Source organism: Ursus maritimus, unplaced genomic scaffold, assembly GCF_017311325.1.
Source record: "Ursus maritimus isolate PB19 unplaced genomic scaffold, ASM1731132v1 scaffold_16, whole genome shotgun sequence".
Taxonomy (NCBI): domain Eukaryota; kingdom Metazoa; phylum Chordata; class Mammalia; order Carnivora; family Ursidae; genus Ursus; species Ursus maritimus.
The window spans coordinates 9,650,341-9,662,120 of NW_024424008.1; the positions used below are offsets into that span (position 1 = coordinate 9,650,341).

At 44.0% G+C, this 11,780-nt stretch overlaps 1 protein-coding gene across 3 annotated transcripts in view; it reads right to left on the bottom strand.

The window, feature by feature from the left end:
* Nucleotides 1–11,780, bottom strand: part of XRRA1 (X-ray radiation resistance associated 1) — a 58,597-nt gene that overhangs the window by 17,666 nt on the left and 29,151 nt on the right. For all 3 annotated transcript variants that reach the window (XM_040630844.1, XM_040630846.1, XM_040630845.1), the window contains 3 exons: nucleotides 5,710–5,838; nucleotides 4,823–5,040; nucleotides 374–414 (listed from right to left, as the gene is read on the bottom strand). In XM_040630844.1, coding sequence (XP_040486778.1) covers nucleotides 374–414; nucleotides 4,823–5,040; nucleotides 5,710–5,838 — 388 coding nt within the window. The remainder of the gene's footprint in view (nucleotides 1–373; nucleotides 415–4,822; nucleotides 5,041–5,709; nucleotides 5,839–11,780) is intronic.

Below are 11,780 nucleotides of genomic sequence, written 5' to 3' on the forward strand. Positions count from 1 at the left end.
TGGCAAAGATCAGTCTAGCTTTTGGGGGCTCTTACTAGGGAGCCCCAAGGCTCCATTTTGGTGGCAGCCTCACTTCAATGCCAGCTTGATCACTTAAGGCAGCAACCATTCCTACTGCACACATCTGAGAACAGTGAAAGCGAGCTTGTGTGCGGTGTGAGGTCAGGGACCTGACTGTCGAGATTGCCACTGCATGTTCATAGGTCAATGCAGTGCCGGGCACGTGGTAGGTACTTGGTAAATATCTGCTCAATGAACGGGCTTCTTCAGTGTGATACATATAAATGCCTCTCATGGCTTCAATAGCTTACTTTTATTTTTTAAAATTAACGTTTTAACTTAAGGACACAAATATAAAACAGGCAGTTCCTACCTCTGAGGTTGAAAATCCAGGGTAAGATGAGAACACAACCTCTGAAACAAAGAGAAACAGAACAAAGGTTGGTGAGGGTACTGACTGCCCCCAGAGAGGCTGGGGTCTGGGTCTCCCATCCACCGTGTACAGGAGGGTGACCCCCAGCAGGATTCTCAGTGGTCCTCATCTCTAACGCTAACTGGGAAGAGGAGCTGGCTGGGATACCTGTCAGGTAGTGAGTTGCACTTAGAATAAGGTCAAAACTCCTGGGCCAGGCCTCTGAGGTCTTGCCTGATCTGGCTCCCACCTACTTCTCCAGTCTTACCTCACGCCGCTCTGTCCTTCACTCACTACATTTCGGCCACCTTGACCTTCCTTCTGACTTTGCAACATGCAAGCTCTTTTAGCCTCAGTACTACTGGGCGGGCAGACAGTATTGATCAGAAAAGGCAACAAGCTGTCGTAGAAGACAGAAATGTATATAAGAGATCTTCTGGCAAAGGATTTGAAAGTACTCTCTGTTAATGCTTGTAGAAGTAGAATATATTAAGACAGTGAATTCTCAGAGATACTAAGAATATCCAGCAGCACGGTTGTAAGGAAGAGGCTATGGAGTGATTTCATTCTTGGCATCACTGGAATGAGATGAGCCAATAAACATCTGAGTTCAACCATAAATCAAAGCATCTTCTTGGACTGGATCCTGTGCAGGCACTACTCACCACTGCCCTGACCGATAGGACCCCTTCCACACGTTAATGACATTATACTGATCAAAGTTACATGAAAGCAAAGTAAACAATAATAGGGGTGGAGCATCACATGGCCCAAATCACTTCTCCTATGACAAGCATCTGGAAAGGACTGGAGGATAGGTTTGTACAAGGGACAAAGTAGGGGTTCGCAAGAGGATGGGCCATGGTTGCCAGTGTGGCTGATGAAGAGTGATCCCCTGGGGAGACAGCCCCCACATCTAGAAAGATGAGCCACGGTATACGCTGCCTGAACGTATATCCTCTCCCTATAATCTCAGGTTAGAAAGGTTATTGGATGCAAGTTCAAAATTTCTACGTACTAGCAACAAACAAGTGGAAATGTAATATAAAAAGGCAGTTCATTGACAATAGCACGGAAAAAGACCAAATACTTAAGAACAAATCTAATGAAAGATATGCAAGACCTCACCACTGAAGACTACAAAGCACAGATGAGAACAATTTTAAAAGACCTAAAACACGGTGGGCTATGTTATTTTAATGAATTAGAAAACTCAATATTGTAAAGATGTCAATTCTCTCCAAATTGGTCTATAGGATCAATATAATTCTTTTATCTTTTATTTTTATTTTTTGAGAGAGAGAGAACGAGGGAGGGGAGGAGGGGCAGAGGACAAGGGAGAGAGAGAATCTTAAGCAGTCTCCACACCCAGTGCCAAGCCTAATCTCACAACCCTGAGATCATAACCTCAACCAAAATCAAGAGTCAGATGCTTAACTGACTGAGCCACACAGGTGCCCTGATCAGTGCAGTTCTAATCAAAATCCCAGCAGGATTTTGTGTGGAAACTGACAAGCTGATTCTAAAATTTATATGTGCAAATGCAAAGGCTTTATAATAGCTGTAGCAATTTTTAAGAACAACAATGCAGCTACAGAACTCTACTATCAGTTCTCAAAATGTATTACAAAGCTACAGTAATTTCTTTTTGAGAGAGAGTGTGCGCGTGCCTGCGCATGAGCGGGGTGGGGGCAGGGGCAGAGGGACAGGGAGAGAGAGCATCCCAAGCAGGCTCATGCCGAGCGGAGAGCCCCATGTGGGGCTTGATCTCATGACCCTGAGATCATGACCTGAGCCAAAATCAAGAGTCGGATGCTCAAAGAACTGAGCCACCCAAGCGCCCCTAAAGCTACAATAATTTAGATATGTACAGAGCCCACCTTACCATAATACCTCTCTTACAACTCAGCGCAGAAAAGGACATAGTCTTTTCAACAAGTAGTACTGAGTCGATTAGATATCCATATAAAAAAGTAAACTTTGACTCTCCTTCACATCATATACAGAACATCTAGACGGATCATAGATGAAAATGTAAAAACTAAAACAATCAAGCTTCCAGAAGAAAATATAGGAAAATATCTTCATGGCTTGAAGTAGACAAAAAATTCTTGAACAGGAAATAAAAAGCACTAACCATACAAGATTGAACTGAACTTTCATTCATCAAAATCAAGAACTTTTATTCATTAAAATTCATCATTAAGAACAGGAGAAAACAAGCTACAGACTGCGAAAAGATTTTTGTAATATATAGATCTACAAAGGATTGTACCCAGCACATATAAAGAACTCAAAAGAACCAACAAGAAAAGGATATATAACTCAATTTAAATACAGGCAAAAGACTTGAATGGGTACTTCCAAGAGGATGTCAAAGTGAGCAATAAACATATGCAAGGTACCTAAGATCATTAGTCACTTAAGAAATGCAAATTAAAACCACAATGAGAAACCACTACATACCTACCCAAAACAGGTAGAATTAAAAAGACTGACATTGGGGTGCCTGGGTGGCACAGCGGTTAATGGTTAAGCGTCTGCCTTCGGCTCAGGGCGTGATCCCGGCGTTATGGGATCGAGCCCCACATCAGGCTCCTCAGCTATGAGCCTGCTTCTTCCTCTCCCACTCCCCCTGCTTGTGTTCCCTCTCTCGCTGGCTGTCTCTATCTCTGTCGAATAAATAAATAAAATCTTAAAAAAAAAAAAAAGACTGACATTACCAAGTGTTTATGAGGATATGGAGCAACTGGAAATGAAATCTCTTTCATTAATATGGGGATGAAAACTGTACAACTGCATTGGAAAGGTACTTGGCAGTTTTTACGAATGTGAAACATACTTTTTTTTTTTTTTAAGATTATTTGAGAGAGACAGATAGATGGAGGTAGAGAGAGCACAAGCAGGGAGGAGAGGGAGAAGCAGGATCCCTGCTGGGCAGGGAGCCCAATGTGGGACTCGATCCTAGGACCCTGGGATCATGACCCGAGCCAAGGCAGACGCTTAACCGGCTGAGCCACCCACGCGCCCCAATGTGAAACATACTTTTATACTCTATGACCCAGCAGTTCCATTCCTGGGTATATATCCAATAGAAACGAGTGCTTAAGTCCACTAAAAGATATAAAAGAATAGTCGTAGTAGCTTTATCCATAACAGCCTCAAACCAAAAAAACCCAAAATGTCTATCAACAGTAAAAAAGGGTAAATAACTTGGAATACATAAGAAAATGAAAAAGAGTGAACTACCAATATACGCAACAACATGAATGAGTCGGGCAGACATGATGTTGAGTGAAATGAATCAGACACAAAAGAGCACATGCCGTAAAATTCCATATTCATAACTTTCGAATCAGGCAAAACCTATCGCTGGTGAGAGAAGTCAGAACAGTGATTATTCTTGGAGGAGGTACTGATCAAGAGGATCCCACATGGGATGCTGGAAACGTTCTACGTTGTAATACGGGTGGTGGTTAAAAGGATGTATGCATGCATGTAAAAATTCAAGCTGTACACAATATTTCTGTATGTTTACTTTAGGTTGGTTATTTCTCAATTTAAAATAAATATTAAGAAAACCCACTGTGATATTGGCACAGTAATAGTGTTTATTTTAGGTTGGTTATTTCTCAATTTAAAATAAATATTAAGGGGGCGCCTGGGCAACGCAGTTGTTAAGCGTCTGCCTTTGGCTCAGGGCGTGATCTCGGCGTTCTGGGATCGAGCCCCGCATCAGGCTCCCTGCTCCGCTAGGAGCCTGCTTCTTCCTCTCCCACTCCCCCTGCTTGTGTTCCCTCTCTCGCTGGCTGTCTCTCTGTCACATAAATAAAAAAAATCTTAAAAAAAATAAAAAATAAATAAATATTAAGAAAACCCATTGTGATATTGGCACAGTAACAGATAACTAGATCAGTAAAGCAGAATATATAATCCAGAAATAGACTTCATGTATTAAAGAGATTTTGCTTTATAATAAAGGGGACATTTCTATATCCTCTTCTGCCTCTAATGCTGCCATTCGGATACAGTTCTTGGCACCATGGTAGTAATCTTGCGACCTAAAGGACAAGCAAGCAGGCCAAGGATGGCAGAAAAGAGGATGGAAAGAACCTGAAACCCTTGAGAATATCAACGCACCCCAGAATTACCCATCTCTGGAAAGCCTTACTTCTGCGTTTCTTATTATTTGAGATTTTTAAAAATCGACTTTTAATTGGATTTTAAAAGCATCTTAACAGAGAATCAGTTAGGAAGTCACTGAAATAATTCACGGGCAGCCTCCACCTTCCCAGGCCCCGTAGCTTCGGCACAGCAGCGCCTCGGGGAGCCCCAGACTTTCAGAATAAGCTGTCAGAAGTTTATTCCCACCATGGGGTTTGAGTCTCTGGAACAAGGGGCATCACTCACCTGTCCGGTCAACATCCTTTTTCATGGGCAGTACGGTATAATCTGGTTGCTCGTCTGAGGCCTCAAACATCCACGACTTGGGCTGTCGCATGGAATGGGGCTCTTTCTGGGCACTCCCCCTGCCTCCAACCCAGTCCCCTGACCCGTTGCGGAGCTGACACTGCTGTAGGTACGGGATCCGGAAAATTCTGTTTTGGTCCAGGCTTAACTTCTTCAGTCTTCAATTAAGGAAAGTGAATACAGAATCACAGCAATAATGATACCTCAGGCGCATTTTCCAAGCAACTTTANNGAAAGAACATGGATTCAGGCTTGGACACTTACTCCTCTGGCGTGACCTTGAGCCAGTGACTTAACCTCTCTGGGCCTCAATATCCCTATCTCTAAAATGGGGATAATAATTCATTAACCTTTCAAGGTTCCTGTGAAGATTAATAAGACAATGTAAATGGCCCAGTACAAAGTAGTATTCAGTAAATGGTAGTTGAATCCAAAGTAAATTTTCCAGAAATCTAAAGCTTAACCACTTAAATGCCAGCATTTTCATTACTTTAATCAAATAGGTAGAATTCGGCAGTTAACCTTATCTTTCTGATTCCGAGTTTTTTTTTCTGTCCCCTCTCTCAGGAGTCAGGAGCCTGTCTCTGGTAATATCTCTTTTTACCCCCCCTTTCTCTTTGTCGCTTCTAATCCAGTCACTTGATCAGAGATGTCCTGCTGATGCCCCACTTTAATGGCTGAGCTAAAGCTCAGAGGGAGAAGTGAATCACCCATGGCAGCACAGCTGGGATTTAAGCCCAGGCCTTCTGGATTCCCAAGCAGCTCTCAGGGTGTGGGCCAGGCTGGGGGTACTAGGGGGCCCTGCAGAGAGGGGACTGTGGCTTTACCTTCTGAGCCCGGCCAGGCTGGCAAAGCAGTTGGGGCTGGAGAGCTTGTTGTCATCCAGCATCAGTGTCTCCAGCGCCGGGAACCTCAGGATATACCTCCTGCTTGTCAGTGATGTTACAGATGCTTCCCTGTGAGCGCAAGGATCCTGCATAGTGAGCAAGGGCAGGGGACACACTCCACCATCCCCAGGAAGGAGGAATGGGGATAGGAATAGAGATGGAGGACTGGGAATCCATCAAGAGGCATAACCAGCTTGGGAACTTCTCTAGTGCCCCTGAGACGTCCCTGCAGAGAGGGACCAGAAGGTGTAATTCCTTCCCCAACTGACCCCTTCCCCAAATCAGTCTTCTGTATGGAGAAAGGTTGCACATGTTCACAGACAGACTCAGTGAGACTGGGTTGGGGTAGGACGGGGGGGGGGCACTAGTAATGCTCATGGAACATACCAGAGAGAACGAAGTATGGCCAGGTTGAGGGAAAACATTGTGCAGAAAGAATACTGCACAATTTTGAGTCAGATCAGACTCCTGGGTATGCTGCACCACCCCAAGGATTGGTAACCATGGAAGCATCAGAAGATAGAGCCCTTGGCATGGACCACAGCTTTGGTTCATGTGGCGTAAGGTAGGCTGGCTGCAGTGAGGCTCTCCTCTAAAGCGACTTAATAAATGCACACATCAGTAGGGAGTTGAGAAGTTTCTTTTAAAACTCAGACTCTCTGAGGAGTCCCAGAAACACCAGAGAGTGGAATTTAGTGGGCTGAGATCCTGAATCACACAGGTGGGGCAGGAAGTGGTGGCATTTTAGGTCCTACCATTACTGTGGCCTCACATTCAGGTCCCCAGGTGGATGAGACCTAGGTAATTCTTTTTTATTTTTTTTTTCAACTTTTTTTTAAAAGATTTTGTTTTTTTACATCATCTCTACACCCAATACGGGGCTCAAACCTACAACCCCAAGATCAAGAGTCACGTGCTCTACCAACTGAGTCAGTCAGGGGCCCCTAGGAAATTCTTTTTAAGTGCGCAAAGGCAGATGAGTCAAATCATGTTTCCATTCCTCCCTCCAACTCTCTCCCCTCCACACACCCAAATAAACACTCAAAACACTCAACCAAGAAGGAAAGAAGCCCTTTAGTTCATGGTATTTGAAGGTCACAGATGACTCTTTTCCTCTCCTGAAAGGACCGACTTTCATGCAGTAAATTTTTAATTTCTACCTGAAAGCAATTACAGGAGGGTGCACAGCAGCTCTGTTGATTTATAATTAATTGGCCAATCTCTTTTTTACGTCAGTCAGATGTGGAAGAGCTAAAAAATAAGCCTTCAAAAAATTCCTCTTACACCCCGTAATGTCTGAGAAGCTGGCTCTGTCCTGTCTCTCGTGACAAGTTGCAGTGTTTTGCCTTTTAAAAGTTTCACCCTAATTATAACATATAAAAAGCTTCATTTTGTCTCGAAAACAGATGTCTTAAAATAGGGAGGTAGTCAATAGGTGGGTAAGGAGGACAAGATGCAAGGCTTCAGAGGAAAGCATTAGGCTCTCCCACTGGGTCCTTCCCGTGGCAGTTTTGGGAGAAGAGCTCTTTGAAGTGGCAGGAGACTATTGTATGGAGAGGCTGAGGTTTCCAGCTGTTCAGAGTGATGCTATTTTTATTATACCTTCTCTTGGCAAAAGGAATTAATACCATTTAAAATACGAGAGATTTGACTAATTTTTTTAGAAGCTAAGAGTATGCCCCAGTGACTGGATTCAGGAATGGGAATTGGGATGTGGTATTAGAAGCAGCTTGGGAGGGGCGCCTGGGTGGCACAGCGGTTAAGCGTCTGCCTTCGGCTCAGGGCGTGATCCCGGCGTTATGGGATCGAGCCCCACATCAGGCTCCTCCACTAGGAGCCTGCTTCTTCCTCTCCCACTCCCCCTGCTTGTGTTCCCTCTCTCGCTGGCTGTCTCTATCTCTGTCAAACAAATAAATAAAATTTAAAAAAAAAAAAAAGCAGCTTGGGAATGGGGGTCAGCAGCCCTGGCCTCTGGTTCTGGTGCTTCTGCTGCTTGGCTTGCTGGGTGATTTCTAGCTGGTGTTGAGCATGTCTGGTCCTGGTCAGTTCCTCTATCTACATGATGAAAGAGGATTTCTTTTATTTTACATTGTAAGACTTTGCATGAGGCTGAAAATATTGCTGAACAGACTGGATAAAGAGCTGCAGTAAAACAGATGAAACTTAGCAAGCTCTAATGTCCATGAAAATGTTAGGTCAGCTTCTGTGGTAAGATCTAGAAAACGCACCACGCAGACACAGGATGTGGGAGATGTAGCTTCCCCACTCGCGTGAGTAAAAGAGGACTTATGATATGGCGGCTAAAAAAGCTGGCGTTCCTTTAGGTGGCATTTTAAGGAAAACAGTGGTTAGAAAATAGAAGGTAACCATCCCCCTCTGCTCCGTGCTGGTCAAGCCTGAGAGGGGTCCAAGGGGAACGGGGAATAGGCCTCATGGGAGACCCAATGTCTCAGATGCCGATCCAAACATGTAATAGGGCAGGCCGATGATGGAGTAGGTCGGATATGATCCCCCTAACTCGCCCAGACAGTCATGTGATCTATCCAGAAATGGAGACACAAATAGTTCTGAATAGATGAGGTATGTGGTGAAATGGAAAAAAGTGAAGAGAAAGGAGGACGCAGAAGCAGGCAGAGTCAGGTCATGAAAAGCCTTGTGATCAATGTTAATGGTGTTTATCTTTAGAACAAGCTGCTGAAGGGCTTCGAGCAGGGTGGTGATGGAATCAGAGGTGCCTTTTAGAAACATCCCTCTGGCTGATGGCCAAGAGGGTGGGTTGGGAGGCGATAAAGAGAAAGAAAAATGTGACAGGTCCATAGCTGTATCCCAAGTAGCAGGGGCTGTGTTGATGGGCTGCGGCCAGACTAAACAGGAGGGAACAGAAAGGGCCAAGGTTGAGAAACATTCAGGAAGCACAATTCATAGCCTCTGGTTACTGAATGGCTGTGCAGGGTGAGGGAGGGAAGAATGCAGGCTGATGCCCACGTTTCTCACTCGGACAACTGCACAGTTGATGGACAGCAGCTCCGGTCCCTGAGGCCAGGGACACAGGAGGGGGAGATCTCGGCACGGGCATGTGTGTGATGACTTCGGTATGATGGAGTAAAATATATGGGCTCATAGCTCAGAAGATGGATGTGAAGTAGAGATATAAAGAAGACTTGGGAAAGGATGAAACCACAAAAAAAGAGGATAAAAACTAAGAAAAACAGTGGGTCGAGAGTGGACAACTGAGGACCATCAACACTGAAGGGGTTGGCAGAAGAAGAGGAATCCACAGAACATTTTGAATGTGGACAGACAAGTGGGACGAAAATAACAGTAATACTTGTTTGCAGCCGCATAGCTTTCAAAGCACAGTTATTTCAACCAATGCTCTGATGTAAGTAGGAGTACATTTATTCTCCCCATCTTATATATAAGGAAATAGAAATACCTAGGGGTGGAGACTTGCCTTACTTTATGCAACAAGGCTTCCCACTGAAAACAACTAAAATGACGAATAAAACCTAAAAAGAAAAAAGATCCATCATTTAAAAAACATACAAGAAGATGTGAAGACAGTAAAGCTGTAGTATGCCAAAATCTAAAAATCCAGAGACAGAAACCAAGCACAAGGAGGCACATTTGCCTTTTAGACTCTTGCTGATCTTGTTGAAACAGCATGTAATTGGAGACCCCCTACACAAACACAGGATCCTACACTCAGGAGAGCGAGAACTAGCATTAAACCCGCGCTCCTCATCCCACAGCTAGGGAAAAACTGCCACGGAATGAAAAGAAGGGAAGGGGAGGGCAGACTGGTCCTCTTGCAAAACTGTAGGCCAAATTTGTATCATCGGAGTGGCTCAGAGAATATCCAGCTAGTTTAGTTTAGTTTAAAATGGTTCCATACTGAGTGCCCCTAGGCACCTGGCCAAAATAAATGGAAAGGTTTATGGTATTGCAGACTAAATAATGTGGGCCAACTCTCCCTTGAGTATAAACTAGAAAATGCAGACAAAATATATATATTAAAAACAATTTTCTTTAAGGCATCTGGGAACTAACAAGCTGTGAGAAATTAAGGCGCTAAGATTTGGAAAAAGAAGGAAATCAAAGGCGATCTTGCAACATTTGGGGTCTCTTTTCCCCTAGGGCTACCTGATGACTCCAGAAATGGCAGAGAGGCTGAGATGTTGAGCAGAGATTCTGACAACCTTGCTAGTCTAGGGGCAAGAGTCCAGGGTGCACCAGAGATGGGGATTCCTGATAAACTGTCCCTGCTGTAAGGACTAAATCCTAGGGGGAGGTGTGAACTAGCAGAGACTGAAGCCTAGCTTCAAATAATTATGCATAAACTATACAATCAAAAAAATATCTAGAGCTGGGGAGAATAAAAATGATTTGGGTTGCCCAAAGGGAGAGTCACAGCCTCTTATCCAGTTTCCTATTCACATTTAAATTAAAAACAATTAAACTTAAATAAAAACAAAATTTCAGTTCTTCAGTCACACTGCTCATATCTCAGGTGGCTACCATATTGGACAATGCAGATACAGAACACTGCCAACACTGCAGAAAATTCTATCAGACAGTCCTAAACGAGGCCTTTGAAGGATTACTAGACAATATCTGCCATCGGTGCTGTCTGTGGATATGAAAGGTATGGTGGTCTATCACTCCAAGTAGGGGATTACGGAAGAATGGAAATTTAGCCTGTGAATGAACCCAGTGAAGTCATCAGCCTACTTTGTGGTTATCTCCCCAGTTCCTGAATATATAATTAGAATGGACATACCGAGCAACTGACAGAATAACCACATTTGTTTCCTGACCAACAAAGTAAGGACTTTCTAGAAGGAAGGGACAGATTGAAGCCCTAGGAAATCTGCTTCTAGAACCGCAAGCCTAAAGTTATTCTGTATCCCTGAGGTAATTACAGAGATTACTGCCATCACTAAAGACAATAAAGATAAAAGGATATCGAGTCTTATGATATTCCTGCTTAACTTGTTTATTTGGCTTGTGTAGAAGACAGATCATGAAGAATGACTACACATTACTGCAGACTTAATCACGTGGGGACTCCAGTTTCGCTGCTGCCCCACGTGTGGACTCTTCTTACTCCAGTACATCAACACAGCCCCTGGCACTCGGGATACAGCTAAGGACCCATCAAATGTTTCTTTCTCTTTACCGATGAACAAGAACTGCCAGGAGCAGTCTGCTTTTGCCTGATGGGGACAACAGTACATCTCTGCCCTCTTCTCTCAGGGCCGCATCGCCTCTTGCAGCCCATCATCATCTATTACACATCTGTTTCGGTATTGCACAGAACCTCAGGTTGATTGGACCTGATGAGCAGGAAGTTGCAAATACTCAGATGATTTAGGAAGATGCATGTGTGTCCGAGAATGGAGGGAAACCCCACAAAAATTCGAGGAACTACCTACCACCTTGATTAATTTTCTTGATGGCCAGGTATCTGGGAGCATGCTGGGATACACCTCCAATGTGAAAGACATAATCCTTCCCCTTGCACCACCTCTTACTTAAGAAAAAGGCACAAAGCTTTGTTGGCCGTTTTGGACTTGGGAAGCAATGTATCAAATATTTGTGCTGTTCTGATCCATTTACTGAGTATCCCATGAGGATGCCAGTTTTGTGTGGGGTCTAACTGCAGTGCAAGCTGCTCTCTGGGCCTTATGTCATTGGCCAAAGGCGTTGGGCAATATGACTCAGCAAGTCCAACCGTGCTCTAAATGTCTAAGGCAAATAGGTGTGCTGTATAGTACAGGGTTACCACACATCCTGGTTTTCAAGGACACTCTGGGTTTTCACCAAAATAATTAATAGTGTTCCTTTTCCCTCTCGAGTTTGTCCTAGTTAGATGGATAGATTATGTGGTCTCTCTATGAACGGAGCCTTTTATAGGGCCCAATTGCAGAATTATTTTTTAAGTTTTTTTTTTTAAGTAATGTCTACACCCCGCATGGGGCACGAACTCATGACCCCACGATCTAGAGTCA